The following is a 23,737-nucleotide window of genomic DNA, read 5'->3' on the forward strand; positions in this document are numbered from 1 at the left end:
GAACGAGTACTTTTGCACGCTTGGCGGGAGAGAAAAGAGGGGGGAAGAAATAGTTACTCTTGGCCTCATTCTATTTGAGTTTTCTTCCTCGTGTTGAAACCAAGAAATAAAGAAATAAACGAGAGTACTTACTTGCTAGTGTGTCTACTTCTACATAGCATGTCCCGTGCCTTGTCAAAGCTCAAGCTCTCTCGAGCCTAAACGAGCAAATCATCACCCAGTCCGGCAAGTATGACAGAACTCGGGCCCAGCACAGTGGCTCGATCAGCGAATCCCGGGCGCTGGTCTCTTGAGCTCTCTTAACTCAAGTCAACCTAACCTAACTTTTAATAACCTAACTTTACTTTTCTACCTTCCACCTATGTCCGTGCAACCACTATATATTCTTTGTGTATGTGCTAGGGGCCCTGCAGCGATCCCGATTGCGGGGTTAAAGTTGCAGCCGATCGGCGCTGATTGGCTCATCAAATATCTATTTCTCCACTTTATCCATATGCTGGGGTCCCTTTTCTTATGGCTGATATCTCCCTGCTAGCCTCTACCTATGGCTATCTATCGCTCTATCGCTCTATCACTACCTTACCCTGTAGCCTAGGGCAGAACGGGGCTTGGTTCCATGGTTGACTTCTCCCCTTCTCCCCCGTCACCCCCTCCTTTTTTCCCTTACCCGTGGTTGGCCCCGGCGTGCAACCCGTAGATCAGGGTGCCTTCGCTGCAACAGCAGGTCTGATCGGTGATGAGTATCATATCGGTCAGAAAGGCAGAAAGGAAAAAAGGGGGATATCACATTAGGGAGTAGGCGCGGCAATTTGTGGGAATTGTGGACTAAATTAGGTTTGGTCTTGCCACTTTGTCGATTAAAATTGCAAATGGTCTGATCTGTATAGACTTCCACCCTACCTAGACCTTCTACAGACATAATAGAGAAAGATAGGCTTGGTCTAGATGCAGTTATTACTAAAATATTAGCGATGATCTATATCCACAGGGATCAGCGCACACGTATAAAATAGATCTCTCGGTGACTCTATAGAGAAGTATACACCCTCTCCAATATAATAAGATCAGCAATGTACCCACTTAGATGCAGAATTCAGAGGCTAGCCTAGACTAACCCCCCCCCCTCCAGAGCTAATTTAATAGCTCCTTCACGAAAGGTCACCCGCCTGATGGGAGCCCCCACATCGACGATATACCTTTGAACGCAGACCTACCAGATCGACCAATGGAACCCCTGATTGCACCCGGAGATGGTTTTCCGGCATCGTTCCCTGGCTCTTTGAGGCGCAGGTTGCCTAGATCGGTCCTCCACGAAGATACCGGGGAAGTGAGGATAGGGCAAGCGCCATCGAACAATAAAATACATACAATACTACAATAGGGAGGAAGTCATTTGATTGGGTTGCAAATCGTAGGGCTGGATTGTGTAACTTCCGAAGAAAGAAGATATTTGTATGTGGGATGATTTGAAATATCCAAGAATACACTAGATACTCGACCTATCTTTGGGATATACTCCTTCTCTCATCCAACTAGTCCAACTATAGTAGTAGTACCTTTTCAAGTCTACTGTACTAAGAGGCAAGTGATACCCTTCACCAGAAACACGGCCCAGAAAGAAAAGTCCACAATAGCACTAATTCCCCGATCCTACGAACTCAATCATCCTTCCTATACCTGAAGGAAGCACCTCGTAAGGCCGAACACACACACAACACCTTACGCAAGCGCATAGAATAGCAGAAAGTTTGGTCACAAGCCCAGGAAAAAAAAAACCATCTGATCAACCAGTCCACGCCTAGAACAAAGTGTGATGGGCCAGTCACACAGCTCCCCCAAAAGCCGACACGGATTTTGCGAGGCTCTGGGGGTCTCCACCTGCTGTGCAGATGACCCACACAGCGCATCTTGCAGAACTATGAAGAAGTGCGGGTGAGTGGGTGAGCCAAGGGATGTGGATCAAGCGGCTTCGACCGCGCCAGTGGATGCTCATGGGGTTTAGATGGCTCTTACAGGCTGGCTACATTCGCGGAACTTTGGCGCGCACTCTACTATCTGCACACCTGCCCAGACTTGGATCTGTGGTTGAACGCTGATCGGCGCTGTGGGGGTAGCTTTTAGGCCCGGTTGGTGGACTCCCACCTTATACTAGCACAGTGGCGAATATCAAGAAAGCATTTGCGAGGAATAGTAGCAGTATATACTCTGGAATATAGAGGGAACTTAGACAATTTGATCACAAAGGCATATTCAATTCATTCACTGGTTTGTAATGCTATCAAGAGAAACCACAAGGTAAGATGAGCGGGATGTAATGGATATAATGGACACACACCTCCTGCCATGGCAGAACAGAGAATCGAAACAATGCAGTATCAGCCTGTGCTTGTAATAACCAAATTGCTCATTTGGCATGATATATGCCCGTCCATATACAGAGCACTCGGCAGTGCTTCATTGTGACCATTGTTCGAAATAAAACAGTTCACCCGGCTCATCAGTATGCCCATTAAGACCTCTACATGCCGCCACGACTGAAGAGTTCCCGGCCAATCTCACCACTGCGTCGCACGCTCAAGCCCGAAGAGCTGCTGCGGCGTCGGCGGCTTCGTGACTCGGCGGGGTCGGCAGGGCTCAGCCCGCTGGCCCGGGCGTGCAGGTTCAAGATGTCGGTCAAGCTGACCACACCGACCAGTCGCCCAGACAGTCGGGCCCCTGGCAATGCAGATGCAGGGATAGAAGGTGCCACGCCAGGTGTGGCGTGGGGGGCCGGATTCGTGTTAGTCAAAGACTGAGGAGTCGGTAAATGGGGAGTAGTATAGCTGGGAGGCTGCCCAGCTGGATTCATAGTTGGAGGAAGAGGAGATGCGGGCGGAGACAGTGCACTGTTAGACACGGCAGCTGGTTGGCTCATACTGGTGGCCAGCGGGATGTGCGCGGTGGAATGGGATGGGGTTGGTGGCCCTGATGAGGATGGAGACAACGGATCCGTTACCCAGAGCCTTGAAACTGTCAGTCTTGTCCCATGTTGCCTGCCTATGGCCATAACCTACCGATGTGATCGGGTCGCCACAAGCTTTGCGACTGTATGAGCCAGCGTCGATCCCGGGTTCACATGGAAGACCGGGAACGAGTCTTTGCCTTCGACCAGGCCCCTGGTGGATAGGATGACGGAGATAAAATGCGTGCAGGTGTTTTGAAGAAGCGGAAGTGATGAGGATCGCGTCAGAAGCTGGAAATGTCAGTCTGTGTATGTCCTGGCATAGCCTGTTTGCGAACCTTGACATCTGCTGTAGAAATATTGCCGATCACGTTATAGTGATTATCCACAACGACGATGGACGACACGCCCTCGTTGTTCAACACCTGCAGAGCTTCGCAGAGGGGTTTATCCCCGCTATAGGCAACCACTGGTTAGACTAGTCCTGAGTGATTCAAGGCCGACAACTCACTTGATGGAGATCACTTCGTGGGACCCTATCTGAAGTTCGCGCAGAGGTTGCGGGTAGAGTTCTTCAATGACAGGGAAACTGCGCCCATTCTCCCAGAGGAACTTCACCAGTCGGAACTGACTGAAGATGCCCACAACCTCCTGGTCGTTCGACTCCTTGATCACCACAACCCGGTGTACTCCCCCACCAAAAGTCTCGACAGCCGTCAGCACATTGGTCGACGCCGGCAACGTGACCAGTGGTTCTCTTTCAACGCCCAGGGGTTTGACATCTTTCAACGGAATCTTTCCCCCTTCTCGAGCCTTCCTGGCCAGCTCCTCATACGATGCGCGATGCTGCTCGTCGGGGAATGTCAGCCCCGCCGCCAGGAGAAGATACGAGTTGAGGTCAGAGTAGTCGAAGGTTCCGACAGCAGAGGTATGCTGAGGCGTTTCCCGGACCAAAAGCACTGGCGCCCCGGAATCGATCAATGTCTGGAAGAGAAACTGACGTCAGCGCAAATCAAGTAACAGCTCGAGTCCAACTCACATTGGTCGCCTCCTCAATGCCGGTGTCAACCTCGACAAACCGCAGATCGTCCGGGCTGACAAGCTCGCCAATAGAGATCTCGCGCCAATCGCGGCCAACAAACGCTGGGTCGCCATTCTTCGGAGGCGGCGGGTTGTCGATCAGGCTCTGGATGGCCGACTGGGTGGACGGCTGTCTGCGCGTGCGTGGAGACCCCGGGGGGCCGCGCAGGGTCTCGCTCAAGCTCTGGCGGTGCTGGTGGTTTGATGTAGACATGTGCGAGACCCGCAGGTTCCGAGTGGATGGAGATCGGTCGGTGCTGGTGTGAGGAGACGCAATACCCCCATTGAGGGAGGTGTCAGAGCCTTCGCGGGGGTGCTGGCGATCCGCCATGGAGAACAACTCCGAGTCAGTACGTGGCCAGACTTAAACGCAGGACGATGCTAGTTGCTTTGCTTTCGACGTGATGGAAGGCGCGGGGTCACGGGGTCCGCCAATCAGCGCCCTCCCTTTTGCATGCCGGCATTGATGTCATATTAGTCATCCGATCTATGGCAACGTGGAACTGGGAAGAGGGAAGAGGTCGATATCAAGCATTAGTGGAATACAGGGATTTAAACATTCACATGAGTGAAATACAGAGCAATTAAGTATTTTCATCAAGATAATTATAGCCTATTGGGAGAAGTGGAGGCTGCAACATAAGAACGCTCGGGTATACCCACATAAACCAGCTGTCAAAACACGCGATAAGGTCCATAAATCTCATCCCAGTCAGAGAAACTCGCCCAAAACGCTCGATATATCTATTCCCCGGTCCTTCATAATTGCCCGCTTAAACCGCGAACTAGCCTGTTCTGGCGCCGCTCGTTTTCTCTGACTACCAGGAATTGGGGTGAAGAACACCACCGACTTGGCCGTATACCGCGCCCGGTAAGCAACTTTGTGTATGTTACTGTGATCCACGAAAGGCAACTGGAATTGCAGCAGCGGGGAATTTGTGTCCAGCTTGGGCGGGATGGGTTTCTGTTCATGAGCAGCAAAAAGCGGAGGATGGGCCGACAAGCTGGCGTTATAGACATCCAACAGTGGGCCAAGCGGGGATATTGCTTCTTCTTCGCCATGCTCCTTCCACACAGCATCCAGCCGGTGTGCCAGCCACCCGTATATATGAACAGGGCTGTTTTTAGGCATTTTATTTGGGCACTGCTGGATCTCCGCTGCGATCTCCGGGCAGTCATAAGCCACAACCAGCTGCAGCTCAGGAAGCGCACGCAACTCCCGAAGTGCGGCTGTCTTCAAACTGCGTTGGTGGTAGATGCGCAAAACACGCAGATGCTGCAGCGTCCCCGCCGAGTGGACCATTTCGAGCCAGCCACGGACAGTCCCAGCAGTCAAAGAGGCGCCTTCACGGGCAACTCCCTCGGAATTGGTTAGACTGTGCCTCCAATCATTCTTGCCGATCTCCAGAGCCACCAAGTTGCGAATGTTAGCGAGAGCTGTGAGGTCTGTGGCATCGCAGCACTGCGTTCCGATGGTGAGTACAGCGCGCCACCTGTTTTCGGGGCTGTTGATCAAGTCGACGTAGTGCTTCAGAGGCTCAATGGGACGGCCCGTCGACAGGCAGTAATACGGACTCAGGAGACGAAATTGTGTGGGGTACATGGTTGCCATGATCTTCCACATATAGAGTGTCTGCTTCTTGCTGTGGTTGGTTTGGGATTGACCTTAATGGTAAGGTAAACTTGTTCGAAAAAAAAAAAAAAAAAAAAAGTGAAAGTTCATGGAGAGGGAGATACCCACCATCTACCTAGCGCATCCCACAGGTACTGAGCAAGATACCACGGGACATGCTCGAAAAGACCCGGCTGCAACGCCGACTGGTCCTGCAGCAGGCCCTTCATGGCGGAGTGCTTGAGCGAGGGGGCTCCCAGCTCATTGGTGGTTTCCCACCCATGCATCAAAAAGGGAATTTCGTGGAACCAGTTTGGGCCTCTCGAGGGAAAGCCTTGAGGTATTTCGTCGGAGAATGTTATAGACATGTTGAGACGAGGACCAGTAAACAAGGGCAGGGAAGAGGAGATAACTGCGCCAGCAGATCGCGTTTCATCCACTCGACAACTGCCTTTGATTCAATTCAGTACATGCGATGAACCGTAGCCCGGACGATTGGCTGCATTAGAACATGGTGCATCGTCTCTGAGTGAAGAAAGTGAAAGGTGAAAGGTTGTTGATCGCGATTTTAGTTGAGATCCACGTGACCATCTATATCAACAAAACCCAACGTCAACGCCCGATCTCTAATTGCTCTATGCTATGAGTATTTCGAAAGATATCTACATAGTAAAGGCACGGCCAAGCTGCAATGGCAGAGTAACCTTGGCACCTAAAACCGTGGCCGCATTGAACACCCAGTCAGGCTCACGTAGAAACTGTCGCGCCATCAGAACAGCATCAGCCATAGGCTGCGGTCCTGAGAGCATAGAGTCCGCTAGTCTCCCCTCATCCTTATCCGCATTCTGGACAATTTCACTGGCTCTGTGGGGCTTTGTAATTAGGCCCACAGCTCCGACCAAGGTCTTTTGCCCATCAGCCCGGATTTCCCGGCGAATTTCGCCCGCAAGGCCGACTTGGTAGTCGTTGTGCATGTCGATTTTCTGGTCCTTGCTATTACCACCAGAGCTGACATCGAGGAAATCGATGCCGAGCGAGGGAAGTAGCTTTGCAAGCTTCACTGAGGATGTAAGATCCCACGAGTCGGAATGCAGATGCTCAAGCCATTCCGTTGCGCTGATTCGAAGGAATAGAGGCATCCCTGCTGGAATGACAGACCGGACGCTGGAGGCAATTTCTCGAACGATTCTGATCCGGTTTTCAAACGAGCCTCCAAATCTATCCGTTCGTTGATTCGTAACAGGACTGAGGAATTCACCGATTAGGTATCCGTGTGCGCCGTGAATCTCAATAACATCCACGCCAGCCTGGACAGCCAGTGCAGCGCTCTTCGCAAACGCCTTGACCACGTCCTCGACCTCAGTAGTGCTCAACTCACGGGGAGGCCAGAAGCCATCTCCCGGGGCCCATATCTGACCCTCACCACCGGATGGCCCAACAACGTTCGTGGGCCATCCACCGGCACTCTCGTCGGCCCTCAGGCTTCTTTTGCCGGCTTGATTTGCTATCCAAGGCGCCATCGTACTGGCTTTCCGTCCAGCATGGGCCAGTTGGATGGCAATCTTGGCACCCTGACTATGAACAAAGTTCACAATACGCTGGAGTCCTTTGAACTGCTCTGAGTGAATGCCATCTTGCCATAGACCCGAGTCATTTGGCGAGATACGTCCGTTTTCCTGAACAGCGGTTGCCTCTATCATGACCAAGCCCACGCCCTTCAGGGCAAGGTGACCAAGGTGGGCCAGATGGTAGTCTGTCAAGGCTCCAATAGACGGGGACGATGGATTGGATTCCGTGGAATACATGCACATTGGGGCAACCATGACTCGGTTTTTGAGGGTCACATCTCTGATTTGCAATGGCTTGAAGATCGTGGGTGTATCTGGCTTCTCGTGATCTAGCGCAGCACCGGCGTTGTTGCTAGGAGTGAAGTAGGGGATGCCGGCGTGTTGAACCACGGAAGGAGGGACGTTTGAGACAGTCATGCTAGGAAATTTGGTATCAGAAAAGGGTAAGATGATAATTGTCTGACTTTTGGAAAGAAAAAGATAGGAGAGAGAAGAGAAAACAGAAAACAGGCCAGGAGTAAGAGTCCTGACTGTGGGGAGCCCGTACCTGTCTAGCTACTTCGTCCACTATTTGCGTTGATTACAAATCCAAGTACGAACGGACAAATCCCGATGGTAAAATAAATAGTAAAATATAATATTCGTCCATTCTGATCTAGGACACGCTCGCGTTTTACCGAGGGCATAAGATGTGGACCTTGGGTTGAGTCGTTGAGTTCACCCAGCGTTGCAAGTAGGCAGGGCGTAGGGCGTACATATCGGGAGAAGTGATATGCAAACCCCGGCCTCCACGACGTGATTTGAATTTAGCAAAGTGTCAGAGAAAATACAAGCGTAGAGTACTTTTTTTTTTTCTTTGTGTATGTATCTGGTCCATTCATAATTGAAATTTATCAAAACCCCAAGCAGTTATAACACCTGGGTCCTAAACATGAGCTTGACACATTCACTGATGGCTAATGATATAGTAATTTATTGCCTACGTGAAAGCAACCGCCATATAAAATTGATACCCATGGATTTATTAAAGCATGTACAAGCCAGATAGCCTGCAAATACCCGTGGATACATCATAGCCTCTCCTTTTGGGGCCAGGAACCAATACAAGCATTCCACTGTTCATCAATAGCAACCCGTTCATGGTGAGGAACCGCCGCCCAGGCATTCAAGAAACGCGACGTGCGAATCTCCCACATAGCCAACTCAGAATCAATGAAATCTGCACTTGTCTGTGCAGTTTCTTGAACACGCTCCATGGGAACAAGATGCCCACAGGAAAGCACAAGTTCTTTGGCTCGTTCTTTAGATGCACCCGCACTACCACCCACACCCGTGCCAGTATCCACCGTTCTTTGCAGCCGTGTAGACGGACTGGATAATGCCGATTCACTGCCAAACACATGAAGGACACCAGGCTTGAAGTCGGGCAGACGCTCTAATATCTGTCGAGGCTCTGGGTGGTAGAATGGGAAGTCGTCGATATCATCTGGATACATTTCCTTTTAGGGCAAGCTTGGCACGGAAACCGGGGAATCTCCAATTTGGAGAACGTGTTTGGCCTCAGTATTATTTCCATCGTATTGATGTTTCGATAAACAATAGCTTCGAGAGCTAATGGTGCCGATATTTTGCCTATATATCTATAGATACACTATACACTAGCTGAAGGAAGTCAACCCTCGCTCCGGGCATACCGACTCCATCGGCGCACAACCGGCCCCCATCGATACAACACATAGGGCACTGGCAAAAGGACCGTAGCCAAAGCCCCAAATACAGACAAAGTCCAAGCAACACCAAGATGTCTATACATCTTCTCCGAAACGACCACCATAACGCCGGCAGCAGTAAAACGAAACACCTGAATAGAAGCCAGCGCACTGGCAGCATGGTTCTCAAACGCGTCAGAGATATACTGGTACGACGAAACAAAGACACAGATCACCCCAAAGCCAAATAATACGGACGACGCAAGCGGGAACCACACCGAGATGGAGGCCCGCGCTGTCCAGCCCATCCAGAACAGGGCGAGCGGCACGGCGGGGGCCCCGAACATCGCCATATATAGCCCGATCTCGGGGCCTGGACGGTCTTTCCCCTCGGCACGGCTGCGGAGGATATCTTTGCGCAGGAGTTTCATGGCGAGGGGCACGAGCGGTGCGGCGAGCCAGATGCCGACTGCGATACCGAGGAAGGCGAGGCCTGTCTGGCCGGTGTTGAAGTGGTAGATTTCTTTGTAGATGTGGACGTAGCCTGCGACGAAGGTGTAGAGAATGATGAAGATGATGGAGAGGTACACGGCGAAAATCATGATAATGGGTTCGGTTACGAAGAGTAAGAACGGGCGATAGAGTGCGTGTGCCACCCGAAGTATGAACGACACCCGTTTGAACTCTAGTGGTGGGCGGTATCGAGGGTCGCCCGTTAGAAGACGGAGTTGTTTTGCTTTCCAGTGTAGTATGACCGGGCTATATGTCTCTGGTAGACATAGCACCACAAGTGTTAGTATAACCCCCGCGAAGATCATCGTCATCCAGTCCACGAAACGCCAGTTCACGGCCTTGGCCATCGTGACGAAGGAGCCTGGCGTCGGGGACACAATAGGCCCCATGAAGGTGAGAATGGCGTAGATCGGAAATGCGTATATTCGCTCGATGCGCGACCACAAGTCGACTAGAGAACCGCCCGCGCATACCAAGGGAGCTGACCCAAAAAACCCGGCAAAGGCACGGCACACAATCCCCTGGGCTATATTTTGTGACAATGCAGACCCCATCGTGAAAAGGATGAAAAGGGTCAGCGAGGGAATATACACGGGATTGCGCCCAACGACTTCGGAGAGAGGTGCTGTTACTACGCCGCCAATGCCGACGCCGATGAGATATAGAGCTGGTGTCAAAGAAAAGAGACCTCGTCAGTTGCCAGCAAGGTCGCGTGAACATGAACCCCCCCCCTGCTGTACATACCAGTCGGGACTATCTGGAGCTCGAAGCTAGTGCCATAATACCACCTTGCGGAGGAGAGCGCAGCAGAGTAGATCGTCGACGCCCATAGAATGACAGACGCAGTAAATGCCACCAGCACAGTGCACCCAAACCGGCACAAAATGGGCCAATTATGCGGATCCATGGGATCACAGTCGCCCTCGAAGGTGACCACGACGACTTTATCCTGCTGGGCTTTCCTACCGCCACCATTGGCGGTCCCATCAGGCACATCGTTAGGGTCATCGGCTTCCGGCCTGCACCTTTCCAGGCCCGTCACGATCATCTCAGGCGTGTCTCCCAGCGTCTCCGCCGAATTGATGGTCTGAGGATCGCCCTGGATTTGCGTGTCGTAGTCCGCCCGTTCGACGTCTCCGTCAGGCTCCAGGTGCGTGGCCGTCGTGTGGCGCGGCTGGAGAGTCGGGCCTGAGATACGAGTGCGGTGGCCATGCTCGCGCCTGCGGGTCGCCGGCTCACCATCGTCTGGCTCGCGCGGCTCCGATTGTATCCTGCCGCCTTGGTAAGAGTAGCGCCGCTCGCCAGTCCAGGCCTCGTCGGGGCTCTCGTGCTTGACAACCAGTTGTTGCTTGAGTTGTTTGCAGATCCGCCGATATTGCAAAAAGGACTGCATCGCTGCATGCATTGCTAATGGGCATGTCGGCTGCAGGAGCGATATTCAACCCACCGCTGGTGGAGGCAAATCGGACATGACGATTGCCTCGAGGTTATCTCTCGCCATCACTCGGTCGGCTCTCCCGCCAATGGATTCTGGATTCCTTCATGGCCGGTATGAGAGAGAGGAAAAGCATGGGGAAATTGTATCAACTCGACACGAGACTCTTTCGTAGAAACAAGGTACAGCGATCAATGGAGATGCGCGATTGTCTACTGTGATGTCAGAACCACCAACACCTTTCGTCACCATAAAACCATTGCGATTCCACAACCCAAGAACTATCGATATTCCAAAAAGCAACAAATCACAGAATCATCAAGAATAAATCACAGCTGCACCATAAACCCCCGGGGCCAGCGACACACTGAGAAACACCAAGGGATGACATTACATACAGAGCAATACGTTACTGAAAAAAGCAAGCTCGTTCCGGCACCTAGAAAAACCTCATCGCCCTTTTTGCTGTTTTCAACCACGATTTACATCACATAGAGAAGGTTCGTGTCTGCAGACGCCTGTCAGAATTTGAAACCGAGAGATGGATGCGAACAGAACTTACCGAGGGGGTGGCTGCAGCTCAACTGCGGTTTTTGGGTATATTTGGTGGACAGTTCGTCACGAATGCTGTTCAGCAGCTGGACATAACTCTGCTGAGGGTTCTTCCGCAGTGCGGCGATGAAAGCCCAGGACATGGCACCGGTGGCTTGGCCAGCAATCTGAGCATCTTGACTGGTTTGGTCGTCCTTGCTTCCAGACCACATGACAACATCCGCGGGACTGGTCTTCGTCTGCTTGTTGCGCTCGTACACCTCGTCACCCTTCGTGGCCTTCTTGAAGAATCCCATGGCGGTGGACATCATGCCACCCATATCGCCACGCGCGTATGCGGACACCACGCCAAGCAGACCCTGGCCCGCCTCCTTGGCCAAGTTGGGCTCCTTGAGCACACCAGAGGTGGAATAGATGTAGGGAAGATCCAGCGCGGATCCAGAGTGGCAGGAGTCGAAGATCGCTGTGAGTCGGACACCAGGTCGGAGTGACTGGACCATGATCCGGTGCATCTCGTCGTCCACAATGTGACCCGCGGCCCGGAAATCTACTGGGTAGATGACTTCGTCATATCCGTCGTCTTCGTCGCCGTCCAGATCAGGTGTCTGACCGCCGTGGCCTGAGACGGATTGTTAGCTCATCGCCGCGATATACAATTTCCACAAGGGGACTCACCGGAGTAGTGGAAGAATAGCGAGTCGTTGGGTTGAGCATCCTTGACCAGCCAATGCATAGCCCGGAGAATGTTCGCCTTGGTCGGCTGGCTCATGGGGTTTTGCTGGTCATCGGTCAAGAGGACCATGTCCTCGCGAGCGTAACCAAAGTTCTGGTTCAAGTATGTCGACATATTCTTGACGTCGTTGATACATCCACGCAACTGACCCTTTTGGCCGAAATAGTTGACTCCAATCAGCAACGCCTTTCTCTTGCCTGTGCAACGCGAGTACTGGAAGTTATAGCCTTGCGGGGCACCGTGACCGAAAGAGACTGGGTTACTGGGCGGGGCCTGGGGGCCAGGGCCGCCTTGATAGGGATTCGCTATAGAGGCATGTTAGTCGATGTTGACAAACACGACGTCGAAAATTCCATAGAATGGGGCGACAAACCTGGTGGCCGGCCCTGATACATGGGTGGCCCGCTGGGCGGCTGTTGAGGGTATCCGGAGGGCGGCGGAGCCTGCGAATCAAAGCGACACACGTCAGAATCTTGAGGTTCATTTCGAAAGCCTAGTCACATACATTATATCCGTGAGGTGGGGGGTGGGATCCGTAGGGCTGTTGAGGCGGCTGCGGCGAGTGGCTGTATCCGTACGGGTTGGACGGAGGGTGCTGCTGGTGATACGACTGGCCCGGGTATCCGCCGTAGGAAGGCTGCTGGTGGTGATGCATCGGTCTGCGACATCAGATCAGTTAGTCCATGATTCAGAAAGAAGAGAAAACACGGCGTACGGGTACTGCTGCTGCGGGAGGTAAGACTGCTGCGAGGGATACCCCGGAGCGCCCGAGTACGGCGGATAATAAGACATCACTGGGCTCTCGGGCAGGGTTCACACGCGTAGAGGGAGAAGAAGATGCTCCGAGGAAATTGTGAAAGGAGGAAGAGAAAGAGAAAGAGTGGGTTGCTTTGAATGTGGAGAAGCGACACAACAGATCGGAAGACCGGAAAGTGCCAAGCCTTGCCAGACACGAAGACAGTGTTTCTTCGAAGGATCAAGACAGAAATTTCCCGCAGATATCAAAGGAAAGAAAGATGGAAGCAACGTGGAAGCGAAGAAACGAAAGCAAGAGGACGAAAGCTCCAAATAAGATTAGGGGGAGCCCCGAGTAAAGCCGAGAAGATCAGGGACAGATCGGGCCTTGCCACTTACCTGGAGATCTCCGAGGTATACTTTCTCCCTATAAGGTTGAATGGGTAGAATTGACGAAATACAAATTATATCAAAACAACAGAAATATAGAAACAAAAAGAAAAACAAAAAAAAAAAAAGCAACGCCGGTCTGACCTTATATCTGACATGCGTCCCTCGGCAGCTCCGAAAAACACCCCTGCAAGTCCAATCTCGCCAAGAGTGCAGGGCATTGGGTGTTGATGAGCTGAGATGATTTGCAGTGTACCATTTCTTACCAATCCCCGTGGATAGGGCTCGAGAGCCGTGCTGCACCGAAAGACAGATCACAAAGTGCTGCCGGTGCATGTACAATGGGTTACAAGTATTCGATCTTGAAACCTTTGAGTATTCCATGTCGGTCTGCTAATCTAAAATGGACTATCGGTTTAATCGCATATTTCTAACTGAGGAATGAACAATAGGGTGGTGTTGGATAGACCAGCGTTTTAGGTAAAACTATAAACTCCCGCATTCCAGCGCTCGCTCGCCACGAAGAAATTACACGTAGAAAAAGGAAGCCTTGAATCTCGTTCGCATACGATCGATCGAGATCCAGGAAGAAGCAATACTTTCAAGCCGGCTACCTAGACGTATGTACTGGGGAGGATAGGGGGAGATTGTAGTCTACAGGTCTTCTATTCTCTCCCCGTGCAGATTCAGGGTCATCTCGCAGATCCGCTTTTTGAGTCACAGACAATTTTCTTTTTTTTTTTTCTTTCTTTTGGCTCCGGTGGGAAGGTGCCATCAACCATCATTCTCTCATGGTATTGACTCGTTTATCCCCGTCGGGGCATCCCGCGGCCGCGGCCCCGGAGAGCCCGTTGCGCAGCACCCGGAGGCAGACCGCGTTGCGGGGCCCCAGGCTGGGCAGACTCCTCGTTCTCTGCAGGCACGTCAGTCAGAAGCTGCACAGGTTTGAAAAATAGGAGGCAGGTCACTTACTTATCGTCTCGTCCACACTCAGGATCAGGCAAGCCGCTTCCACCGCCGCCTGGATGGCGTTGACCTTGACCAGACTGGGCTCCCACACAAAGGCGGCCATGTTGTCCCGAACGCCCTCATTGTCAAAGTCCACACCAGCCCAGACATTGCCCTTGCGGTGCTCCACACGCAACCGGTTGAGGATGTCCGTGGAGTCGAAGCCAGCGTTGTCGCACAGCTGGCGGGGGATCACCTCCAGGGCCTTGGCGAACGCCTTGACCACGGCCTGCTGCTTGTGCGGGACGTTGCGGTCGGCGAATCCGTGCATGTGGCTGGACAGCTCCATCTCGCAGGCACCGCCACCGGCGACGATGGTGGTGTTGCGCAGAGCACGCTTGACAATCATAATTGCGTCGTGCAGACTTCGCTCCACCTCGGCAATGAACTGCTCCGCGCCACCACGCAGCACGAGGGTGCAGGTCTTGGCGCCGGGGCACTCGGAGAAGATGTTGAAGCGCTCCCCACCAATCTGACGCTCCTCGAACGAGCCACAAGTGCCCAGGTGGCGGTCATGGATGTCACTGCATGTCGACTGTGTCGCGGCACCAGTGGCCTGGCACACACGGTCCATGTCGTCGGATGCAACGCGGCCAGCACAGAAGATATCCCGGTCCGCAAAGTACCTGCGCATCTGTTAGCACTGTGCAATAGCTTCAGGAAAGAAACAAATCAACACATACTGAGTGGCAAGGTCACCAATAGGCAACTTGCTGAGAACCACCTTCGCCCCCGTCTTGTAGATAGCCTCGAGCTTGTTGTAAATGATCTGCCACTCGGCATCGACGATGGCCTGGTATTCGGAGACCTGCTCTACCCGAACTTCGGCGTTGTCCTTCTCGCTCTTCAACTCCAGCTCGACGTTCAAACACACAATCTTCGGGTCCTTGAAGTACTTGGGCTGTTGCTCGAATCCAGCGTAGGAGAAGGTCTTCTTGAAGGCGACACCGTTGACGAAGAGGGATTCCTGAAGTCCACCACCAGTTACCTTCTTCACACCAATCAGCTTCTCGTTAAGGTCATCCTGGTCCAGCGAAAGCACTGCATCCACGACCACTGAAAGATTCTTTTGTCAGCTGGGGAGGGATCCCGAAGAGAATAGAACGTGTGGTGGGTCCTCACTCTTTGTGAAGAAGTCCGAATTGCGCTTGATGAGCTTGCTGTTCATGGCCGTCGCGGCTAGCCGTCGGAGCGTCTCAGTCTTCTTCTCCTCGTTACCCGCTGCGTCGATCATGTCCACCGCGATCTCCTTAATCTTGTTGACCGCCATGGCGCTGGCTCGCCGCAGACCCTTAATGATCGTCTGCGAGCTGACACCCTGCTCGACAAGTTCCCGCACCTCCTTGAGAATCTCACCAGCCAAGACCACAACGGAGGTTGTTCCATCACCGACTTCGGCATCTTGGGATCGGGCGATGTCCGTAAGGATGCGGGCGGCGGGGTGCACAATATCCAGAAGCTATCAGGACAGACGCACACACAAGTCAGAATGACGATCCGAAGCCATAGCATCCATCAGTATAGCAAGACGCACCTTCATCACCGTCGCTCCATCGTTCGTGATGGTCTGCTTGCCATTGGCGTCAACCAGCAGCAGGTCACCACCGTACGGGCCAAGAGTGCTCTTGACAGTCGACTGCACTGCAACACAGGCGTTGATGTTGGAGATGATCTGACCCTTTCCTTGAGAAGCATCCGTGCCTATATAATGCGAGATGGGCAGTGGTCAGCACGAGTCCAATACATCCCACTTAGCGGGACCGGGGAATGAACACGGACCCTCCTTCAGCACGACAATCGTGGGTGTTTGGCCGGCGAAGGCCATGATGGAATCGAGAGCGAGATCGAAACTCGATAAGAAAAGAAAAACAAGCGACCTGAATGAATCGGGAATGTCAAGGGTACGGGGGGATCGGAGGGGTTCGCTGATCTTCGACCAAAATTTCCCAGAGCTTCTGTTTCCCCCAAAACCCTCCATCGCGCAAGGCGGTCAGGGCTCCCCAACCCTACACAAGTCACAGCCAAAAGTATCATGAAAATAACACTAATTACTACTACTGAGCTTGAGATTCTAATGAAATGGTCAGGATAGTCTAAGTAATATGACATTGGGTGAGAATGCAAAAATAATATGCAGAGTATATGCCGTCAGCAAGAGTCTGCTCCTTTCCACAGTACACAAGTATATAATCAGTTTCCAGATCTAAACCCCCGGTCCCAACGCCAAAATATGGGAAGATAAAAGATAACTCAGTTTAAGGCAAGTCATAATTCTCCTCTGATGGGCTGCCATACTCGTACTTGGCGAGCAAATCTGGATCATGGTGCAGGTCGTGGGCGGGTGGATTCACCAGTCCCAGCACCTCCTGTCGAAAGGGATCCGAGCCGTCATCGACCATCATTTGATAGGCATTGCTGGCAGTGTGGTAGCGTATTGCATCGTCAAAATTGGTCATGCCAACATTGTGTGTTCCGGGCGCATACGTATTAGCCATGGCATTTTGTTGCTGGTAGCGCCGTAGCTGCTGGTGCAGCTGCATGATTTGGGGATCGAGGGGCATCGGCGTAAAGCTTGCCATGGGATGTACGGTACCAGGAACGGGGGCGGAGACAGGTTGGTTCATGAAGGGGTTGTGGCTCGGAGATTCGTCGGGCGCCTCGTCCATGGCCTGCGGAATATCGGTCGGTTCTTTGGATGTCTGGTCGGCTGTGCTCTCCGTTATATCCGACGTATCTTCGGTGATCGTCTGATCATCGTATTTGGTTCCAGGGATTGGCGGTATCTTGAGGGTTTCTTTGCATTGCGGACAGTCCCGAATTACTCGATTGACCGTCTCTTTGATCCGTACCCAGTGATACTTGACTGCAATGGCGGCAGTGGTTTTGTTGATTCCGGCATGTTGCTTGAGATGAACCTCTAGTGCAATGTCATACTGCTGTTGTGGATCGGAAACCACTTCTTTATCCTTCAGCATCAGCTTCTCGGGTTCACCATCATCGCCCCCGGATAGCTTATAATGTGTTGCCGCGCTGCGAAGCCGGCTCTTCTCAGCACGGTCAGCACCTCGGGGGTACTTGGAATGTTTCAAATAATATCGGATCTTTTCGAAGCGGTCTTGTGAGACGGAATCTTCGCCGTCCAAGCTGAGGCCTCTTCCATAGATGATCGCATCCACAAACTCCCCGGGATTTGATTTTAGCTGGCCCCCTCCTGGGACTCTGCCGATTCGCTTAAAGCCCAAAGAATCCCATAAGCGGCATGATGCCACGTTGGTCTCGTAGACCAGGTTGAAGACCGCGTAAGTGTAGCCCTAGGGCGAAAGTTAGAAACTGATAAAATAACGATTTTAACCCTAGTAGGATGCATTTCAAGATCACTCACTAGCCGCGGAGCCCATTCCAGATATGCTTCGCCCATCAGTCTTCCTACACCCTTGTTTCGGGCAGCATCCGTGACGATAAAGGTGCCATTGCAGACATGGCTACTCCGGCCAGGGTAGTTGGGCCGGATGTGAAAACCACCCAAGCAAACCTTCGTCCAGTTGACACCGGCACGGTCCATGGCGTGCGTCTGCTCGGCACTCTGGATGTCGCCGAGGAGCATAACCACACCAAAATTGGAGAACCAGTAGCGACCAAATTGCGCCAGTGGAATTGGCTCGGTCATGGCATATGTGTCTCCCTTTTCAATTTCTTTGTTGAATTGATCCGAGAGATACTTCAAGAGAGGCCGGGGCACATCGTCTGCCGAGGCGAAGGGTACCAGCGTCGCAATGGTGACCCGATCCCGGAGTGTCACCTGTCGTGTTGCAAGTGCAAGGGGATACTCCAGATCAGGGCCCGCTGGTACAGGCTCTGTATCTCCATGTACCTCAGACATAATGGGATAGCCCTCTGGTGGATTGACCGGTCAGGAGACTGTATGGCATGTCAGTTACTGGTTTCATCAAATGGCCCCAGAGGAGTATGAATGGCATTGTTGAGATATCATTCTCCAACTACTATGGTGCCTGGACAAGGTAACTAACTGACATTCTGTGCTATTCGAGGACCGCGTGTATTCTCGAGTCTGCAACGGGTCAACTGGCAGTCGTGGGCCCCGCTGACTCATGGTTGACTCATCTAGTCAATGTTTCAAAATTGCTGCCTTAGGCATGATGTCCCAATACATGCATTGCAGCCTCAGGCCCCATCCTGCCTGTCTGGGCACCTGTTTGTGTACCTCCATCGGTGTGGATGATCGCTCCACCATTCTGCAGGTTCTCTTTTAGGGCTTGCATCACCTTCCGTGGTGGATCCCATATGAGACCACCAATTCGTCTCCCACTATGTCACTGTGCATTATTCGCGCATGATGCTGGATGAGCTGAGCCAAGTCCCCACTGCCTTCGGCTGTTGTAGCAGCCAGGCCAGATCCCCCGCCAGAGACAGGGGGGTCATTGCACCTCCCACCTTGCCTTTGCTCTAGCACGCCATATCCGCAGAAAGCAACATTAGAAGTGCATCATGGCGGAATCCCGTCCTCAGTACTATGAAAACCCCCTGACCCCGCTGGTAGTCAACCCTGCCACTCTTGGGGAGTCTCTGCATGAGCTACGGACTGCTATCCGCAATGGAGCTAAATCGATACACGCCAACGCCCCTATGCCCGATACCTGGGGACTCAATGGCATGTTCAAAGGTTTCCCAGGTAAATAAGCTAAAAATAAGCTCCGATTTACACTCATGCCTAACTAATTGCAGGGATTGCCTTGGCTTTGTTGCGCCTCGACTACCAATCCCCGGTGTTGATCGAAGAGGTTGAAGGTCCCCCAGACTATCGTCAATTTGCCCTTCAGCGGATTCCATCAAGCCTACCAGAGGCGCCTTTGCTGCCATCTCGGCTGTCTCCCATTGGCTCTTCCTCGCCTTTGACTGCTGTCCTTTTGCGCTTTCTGGCTACCATGGCAAAAGCCAACTGGAAAGACGGTACCAGCCCCGGTATCGCTAGTGAAGATATTGATATCATGCAGGAGGCTATGAAGCTGGCATTGGCAAACGGGCCCCTTGTCGCCCATGATGGCCGAAGAATGGGAGGGGACGATATGCTTTTTGGTCGACCGGGGCTGCTCTGGATGCTCTTGAACATTCGTGCCTATCGGTTCAATGAGGAAACCCAAAAGGCCCTCTTGCCTATTATGCAGTCCATTCCTCAGCTGCTTGATATGATCATCGATGCTGGACGACAAGGCTCCAAGGATTATACCGAGAAACATGGAGAGCAAGAAGCGCATCCCCTGATGTATGCATGGATGGAAGGCTATTATTTCTTTGGGGCGTGAGTATTACCCATGACTCTATGTGCAAGGAAGAAGAGATACTAACTACCATTCAATAACCAGTGTTCATGGAATAAGTGAGTTCGCGGCTGTGGGACCATGTGACTTGACCATACTAACCAGTACATGCATTACTAGCCGGAATTTTGTCCATTCTACTCTCATGCACACAAGAAGAGCTCGCCCCTTACCTACCTGTGATTGGAGAGACTGTCACCGCACTCTGCAAGCTCTCCATCGAGAACAATGGCCATCTCCCAATGGCACTGCCTCCGTTTAGTTACGGGCAAGCTTCGGAGTTTGTTCAGCTTTGCCATGGTAGCCCAGGTTTATTGATCCTCTTGGCAGCTGCCTTGAAGAATGGACCATTGACCCAAGAATACTGGTGTCCCGAGTGGGATCAGGCGATCTACTTGGCTACTGGGCGAATCTGGGAAGAAGGCCTCCTTTCCAAGGGAGGCAGCCTGTGTCATGGCATTGCCGGCAACGGATGGCCGTGGCTCTTGTTGCATGACAGTTTCGAGTACCACTCAAAGGACATCGATCGTGCCCGGCAAAACTACCTACAGCGCAACCAGGTGGCAGCGATACCGGATACAGACCTCAGCCAGAAACTCACACCGGATTTCTTCCTGTCGAGGGCGCTGGCCTTCATGCTGCATGCGCGTGAGACTCGGCCATACAACACCTCACCTTCCTCCGGCGGGAGAGACTATCGGATGCCCGACGATCCTTATTCGATGTTCGAGGGTTTAGCCGGCAATGTGTGTGCATGGGCTGATACGTGCGCGACGCTCCAGGCGAGACTGCGCCAACATGAATTAAGTGAACAGGGACTGTTGTCGGTTTCCACCTTGGAGACTGATGCAGTTTTCCAAGATGCCATGCGCAGCCAGCTAGGCTTCCCTGTTATCGGAGGAAATGGAGCGAGAGGCGTTTTCTAGAGTGCATTGAGTGGAACTATTCATGTTTATTCATCACTTACCCGATGATGTCATAAGGCACTACAGACGGGTCTACGTCTCGGGCCCGAGTAAACTCATACAAAAGAATATGCTGCATTTATTGAGACAAACCGCACGATCTACACCTGACATCATAAAATACGAGGAACCATTATACATACAGGGAGTAGTCCTGTAGCACAGACCAAGTCCACAGCCTTCGCCAGTCAACTCGTCGTGGCTGAGTCGGGCAACTCACGGGGCGATGGACGGGCCTTGGCATGCCAGGATTCAAGCTTAGATCGAAGGATGCTCGCCTTGATCGCACTCTTGGACCCCATCTTGCAGCGACCATGGATTTGATTCCACCGTCGTACAAATCCGCAACAGACCGCGATGCATGGGCCATCATCGCCCACTACATACCCTCCAGCGACCTCTGCGCGGCGTCCCTAGTCTGCCACCGATGGCACGATCTGTTCATGCCGTTTCTATGGGGTGATCCGGCATCGCATTTTGGAACAGAAAATGATGCGGTCTACGGTAGACATGCTAGCAGTGTTTCCAGGCAGAACCATCTAAAGGCTGACCAAAACATAACCAGTGGCCCTCACGCGGTTCCGAAGAACCCTGAAGTATGCCCGGCCCGAGGTGCGGGCTTTGACCCATACGCTTCATCTGCCACCCGCTCTCTCGGAGATCTATGGCGGCCCGCGACCCGGGTGGTTGCGAGACATCCTGGAATATCTGCCATGTCTGCAGTCTTTGATGGTCTCCAAGCTGCCTTTCTTCGATCACAATGCCATGAAGGCGCTGAAGAGCCAACCGAGGTCGGCCCAGTATAGCGTCCGTTTACTGTTGGCGGACCGCGAGCCTAATACCACGTCTTCGAGCCTGGCAGAGACCCTGCTCCGGTTTCCGCTGCTGGCATATTTGGATCTCTCGTATACCACGTCAGCGCGAGACCGGGGAGTGCTGTCCACTTTCTCGGAGCTGGAGCATCTGCAGGTGCTCAAGCTCTGCGGTCTCGGATTGAAAGACAGCGATGCCGAGTTCCTGGCTAATGCCATCGGAGTTCGGGTCCGCTGTCTGGACCTGCGGAAGAATCTGCTCACTGACATGGCAGTCCGCTCTCTGCTGCAGGCGTCGTTTATGTCGCCGGGCAACGCGGGATTACCGCAACCCGTACGAAATCGTGGGAGTTCCCCAGACGGGCTCAGGCAGTCGGCCATCCGAGATCCTGACTCGGACTTCTTTAAACGGCCCGACCTAGATGATCACTTGATGAAACAACTGGCCCAGCCAGCCACAACCCACACCTGGGTGGAAGATTTGCCACCAATGGGTATCACTCATCTCTATATTGCAGATAACCCCATCTCGGTCGAAGGTGTGGCGAGCCTCTTGGCTTCGTCTCGGTTACATGTGCTTGATGTGGGAACAGTCAATACTGCCGATGCTCTACACAAAGCACCAGCATTGAAGACTGAAAGATACCCCGGCGCTGAAAAGCTGGTCCCGATATTAGGCAAGATTGCTGGTGACCATCTGACATATTTTCGAGTGCATCACGCAGTTCTCACTGCTGAACCACCGAATAAGGACGCTGCATCCACGACCGATTTTCTCCCAGAACTCCAATCTAGCGAGGTAACTCGCGAAGCGGAATTGGACGCCTCTCAGGAGATTCCCGAGTTGCCTGGACGGGTCCAGCCTGTCTATGAGCTGCCAGATACGTCAATAACACAGGATTCTGGCTCTACAAACACGAGAACGCAAGTACCGCGTCTTACGATGCCCCTCGAAGACGAGCAGCTGCCTGCTGTAAGACGTGGATCAGCTTTTGCTCCCGAGGTTGTCCAGCCTATCCCCCAACGTGGTGATAGTGGTGGAGGTAGAGCCCCAGATGCTACAGGAGCAACTGTCTCAAAAGCATTGCAATCCGAGGAAGGGAACGCTTTGCCATGCGATACCTCCCATGCTAATTCCTCCCTGGAGCCGATTCCGATATGCGGCTCACCAATATCAACGGATGATCCTCGCGCACAAAGAATCCAGGAACTCCTCGCAAAACGGCCTCGAAGCCAGTCCATTCCTCTCTTGGGCGGAAAAGAAAGCCGCTTCCCCTACTTGCATCCATCGCATGTTCCACATCTAGAGACCCTCATTTTGACCGACGTCCCTTCCCATGTCGCACCCAACTCCCTAGTCCTGTCTACCCTTCTCCGATTCATCACTGCTTGCTCCAACGAAGCCCTGCTAGCAACCCTCCAAGCCGGATCAGACTACTCCCTTCCACCCGGGCAAGCACGGATACGCGCCGAGCAGCAGCGATCTCGATCTCTCTTTGGGCTGCGGCGATTAGTTATTGAAATCACGCCCGTAGATCAATCATCGCGCTTGACACCATGGAAAGCGGCCAACGAGAACTCGAGCACGGGCGACCCGGACTCAGAGAACCTGTGGGCCGCCGCCACGCACGACTTCAGCTTCTTCGGCGAAGACGAGTGCGGTGTCCCCGAGAATGACACCAGCAAATACTTCCCCATGGCCGTGCTGAACGAAAAGGTCTCGCTCATGCCCTCGGACGATGACTCCAATCACTCCGGCGCCGACACTCCTCTCCAGGGCTGCCATCGCTCCCGCCAGAGCGTCACCTCTGCCGCTTCGGGCACGCCTAGCCCGCCGCAGACTGTTGGAGAAAGTCAACCGTCGGCCCAAGTGCCGGATGTTGATCTCGTTGCCGAACTGGCTGCTTTCCGCCGCGCTAAGAAGGCGGAGTATGAGCGGGTGGTGCGGCGGGAGAGAGGGCGGCGGAGCACGAATGGCACGGGAGTCTCGAGCCTCGCTCCGTCAATGCCGCAGATCTTCCTGGCACATTTTGTCGAGGGGCATTGGAAGGGCGAGGTGAAGATTGTGCGGAATCCGACGCCGAAAGTGCGAAGCGGTACCGTCGACATGTATGGCAATTATTTTGAGAAGGGATATCTATACCCATGATCGGATCGCTTGGGCTATTCTTTGAGACTACCCCTATATCTATTGCATGCAACTCTGATTTGGTTTTTGTGCGAAGTTTTTGTTCCATTTTGTAGTCCTCGATCCGGACGTTTCATGCCCTCTATATCGTGAACGCTTGAGCCATCGTTCTGACTCGTAGCATCGACGGGCAAAACATAACTCGAATGGAACACAAGCC

At 52.8% G+C, this 23,737-nt stretch overlaps 10 protein-coding genes across 10 annotated transcripts; 2 read left to right on the forward strand and 8 right to left on the reverse strand.

The window, feature by feature from the left end:
• Nucleotides 1-2,518: 2,518 nt before the first annotated feature.
• NUU61_009055 (uncharacterized protein) lies at nt 2,519-4,352 on the reverse strand (the record flags this gene model as incomplete). The annotated part of the gene is made up of 5 exons (XM_056659580.1): nt 2,519-3,002; nt 3,054-3,232; nt 3,280-3,397; nt 3,453-3,925; nt 3,981-4,352. 5 exons carry the CDS (start codon nt 4,350-4,352, stop codon nt 2,519-2,521), a joined length of 1,626 nt encoding a protein of 541 aa, XP_056507873.1.
• A 381-nt stretch (nt 4,353-4,733) lies between these two features.
• NUU61_009056 (uncharacterized protein) lies at nt 4,734-6,001 on the reverse strand (the record flags this gene model as incomplete). The annotated part of the gene is made up of 2 exons (XM_056659581.1): nt 4,734-5,664; nt 5,763-6,001. 2 exons carry the CDS (start codon nt 5,999-6,001, stop codon nt 4,734-4,736), a joined length of 1,170 nt encoding a protein of 389 aa, XP_056507874.1.
• Nucleotides 6,002-6,295: 294 nt separating this feature from the next.
• Nucleotides 6,296-7,618, reverse strand: NUU61_009057 (NADH:flavin oxidoreductase/NADH oxidase; the record flags this gene model as incomplete). The annotated part of the gene is made up of 1 exon (XM_056659582.1): nt 6,296-7,618. The coding sequence occupies one exon, from the start codon at nt 7,616-7,618 to the stop codon at nt 6,296-6,298; it is 1,323 nt and encodes a 440-aa protein (XP_056507875.1).
• Nucleotides 7,619-8,271: 653 nt separating this feature from the next.
• On the reverse strand, nt 8,272-8,697 carry NUU61_009058 (putative toxin biosynthesis protein; the record flags this gene model as incomplete). Its single annotated transcript, XM_056659583.1, has 1 exon — nt 8,272-8,697. One exon carries the CDS (start codon nt 8,695-8,697, stop codon nt 8,272-8,274), a length of 426 nt encoding a protein of 141 aa, XP_056507876.1.
• A 176-nt stretch (nt 8,698-8,873) lies between these two features.
• On the reverse strand, nt 8,874-10,828 carry NUU61_009059 (MFS transporter; the record flags this gene model as incomplete). The annotated part of the gene is made up of 2 exons (XM_056659584.1): nt 8,874-10,090; nt 10,168-10,828. 2 exons carry the CDS (start codon nt 10,826-10,828, stop codon nt 8,874-8,876), a joined length of 1,878 nt encoding a protein of 625 aa, XP_056507877.1.
• A 512-nt stretch (nt 10,829-11,340) lies between these two features.
• Nucleotides 11,341-12,935, reverse strand: NUU61_009060 (caspase family protein; the record flags this gene model as incomplete). The annotated part of the gene is made up of 6 exons (XM_056659585.1): nt 11,341-11,366; nt 11,421-12,029; nt 12,086-12,448; nt 12,517-12,586; nt 12,649-12,802; nt 12,859-12,935. 6 exons carry the CDS (start codon nt 12,933-12,935, stop codon nt 11,341-11,343), a joined length of 1,299 nt encoding a protein of 432 aa, XP_056507878.1.
• Nucleotides 12,936-14,074: 1,139 nt separating this feature from the next.
• NUU61_009061 (chaperonin-containing T-complex subunit CCT7) lies at nt 14,075-16,101 on the reverse strand (the record flags this gene model as incomplete). The annotated part of the gene is made up of 6 exons (XM_056659586.1): nt 14,075-14,181; nt 14,241-14,902; nt 14,960-15,332; nt 15,399-15,735; nt 15,811-15,977; nt 16,056-16,101. 6 exons carry the CDS (start codon nt 16,099-16,101, stop codon nt 14,075-14,077), a joined length of 1,692 nt encoding a protein of 563 aa, XP_056507879.1.
• Nucleotides 16,102-16,531: 430 nt separating this feature from the next.
• On the reverse strand, nt 16,532-18,156 carry NUU61_009062 (putative histone acetyltransferase Spt10; the record flags this gene model as incomplete). Its single annotated transcript, XM_056659587.1, has 2 exons — nt 16,532-17,587; nt 17,659-18,156. 2 exons carry the CDS (start codon nt 18,154-18,156, stop codon nt 16,532-16,534), a joined length of 1,554 nt encoding a protein of 517 aa, XP_056507880.1.
• Nucleotides 18,157-18,782: 626 nt separating this feature from the next.
• On the forward strand, nt 18,783-20,538 carry NUU61_009063 (lanthionine synthetase C family protein; the record flags this gene model as incomplete). Its single annotated transcript, XM_056659588.1, has 4 exons — nt 18,783-18,966; nt 19,020-19,593; nt 19,658-19,671; nt 19,733-20,538. 4 exons carry the CDS (start codon nt 18,783-18,785, stop codon nt 20,536-20,538), a joined length of 1,578 nt encoding a protein of 525 aa, XP_056507881.1.
• A 353-nt stretch (nt 20,539-20,891) lies between these two features.
• NUU61_009064 (F-box protein) lies at nt 20,892-23,538 on the forward strand (the record flags this gene model as incomplete). Its single annotated transcript, XM_056659589.1, has 2 exons — nt 20,892-21,081; nt 21,143-23,538. The coding sequence occupies 2 exons, from the start codon at nt 20,892-20,894 to the stop codon at nt 23,536-23,538; spliced, it is 2,586 nt and encodes an 861-aa protein (XP_056507882.1).
• Between the last annotated feature and the right edge of the window lie 199 nt (nt 23,539-23,737).

The sequence above is a fragment of the Penicillium alfredii genome (genome assembly GCF_028826965.1).
Source record: "Penicillium alfredii strain IBT 34128 chromosome Unknown utg000011l_segment0_segment0, whole genome shotgun sequence".
Taxonomy (NCBI): domain Eukaryota; kingdom Fungi; phylum Ascomycota; class Eurotiomycetes; order Eurotiales; family Aspergillaceae; genus Penicillium; species Penicillium alfredii.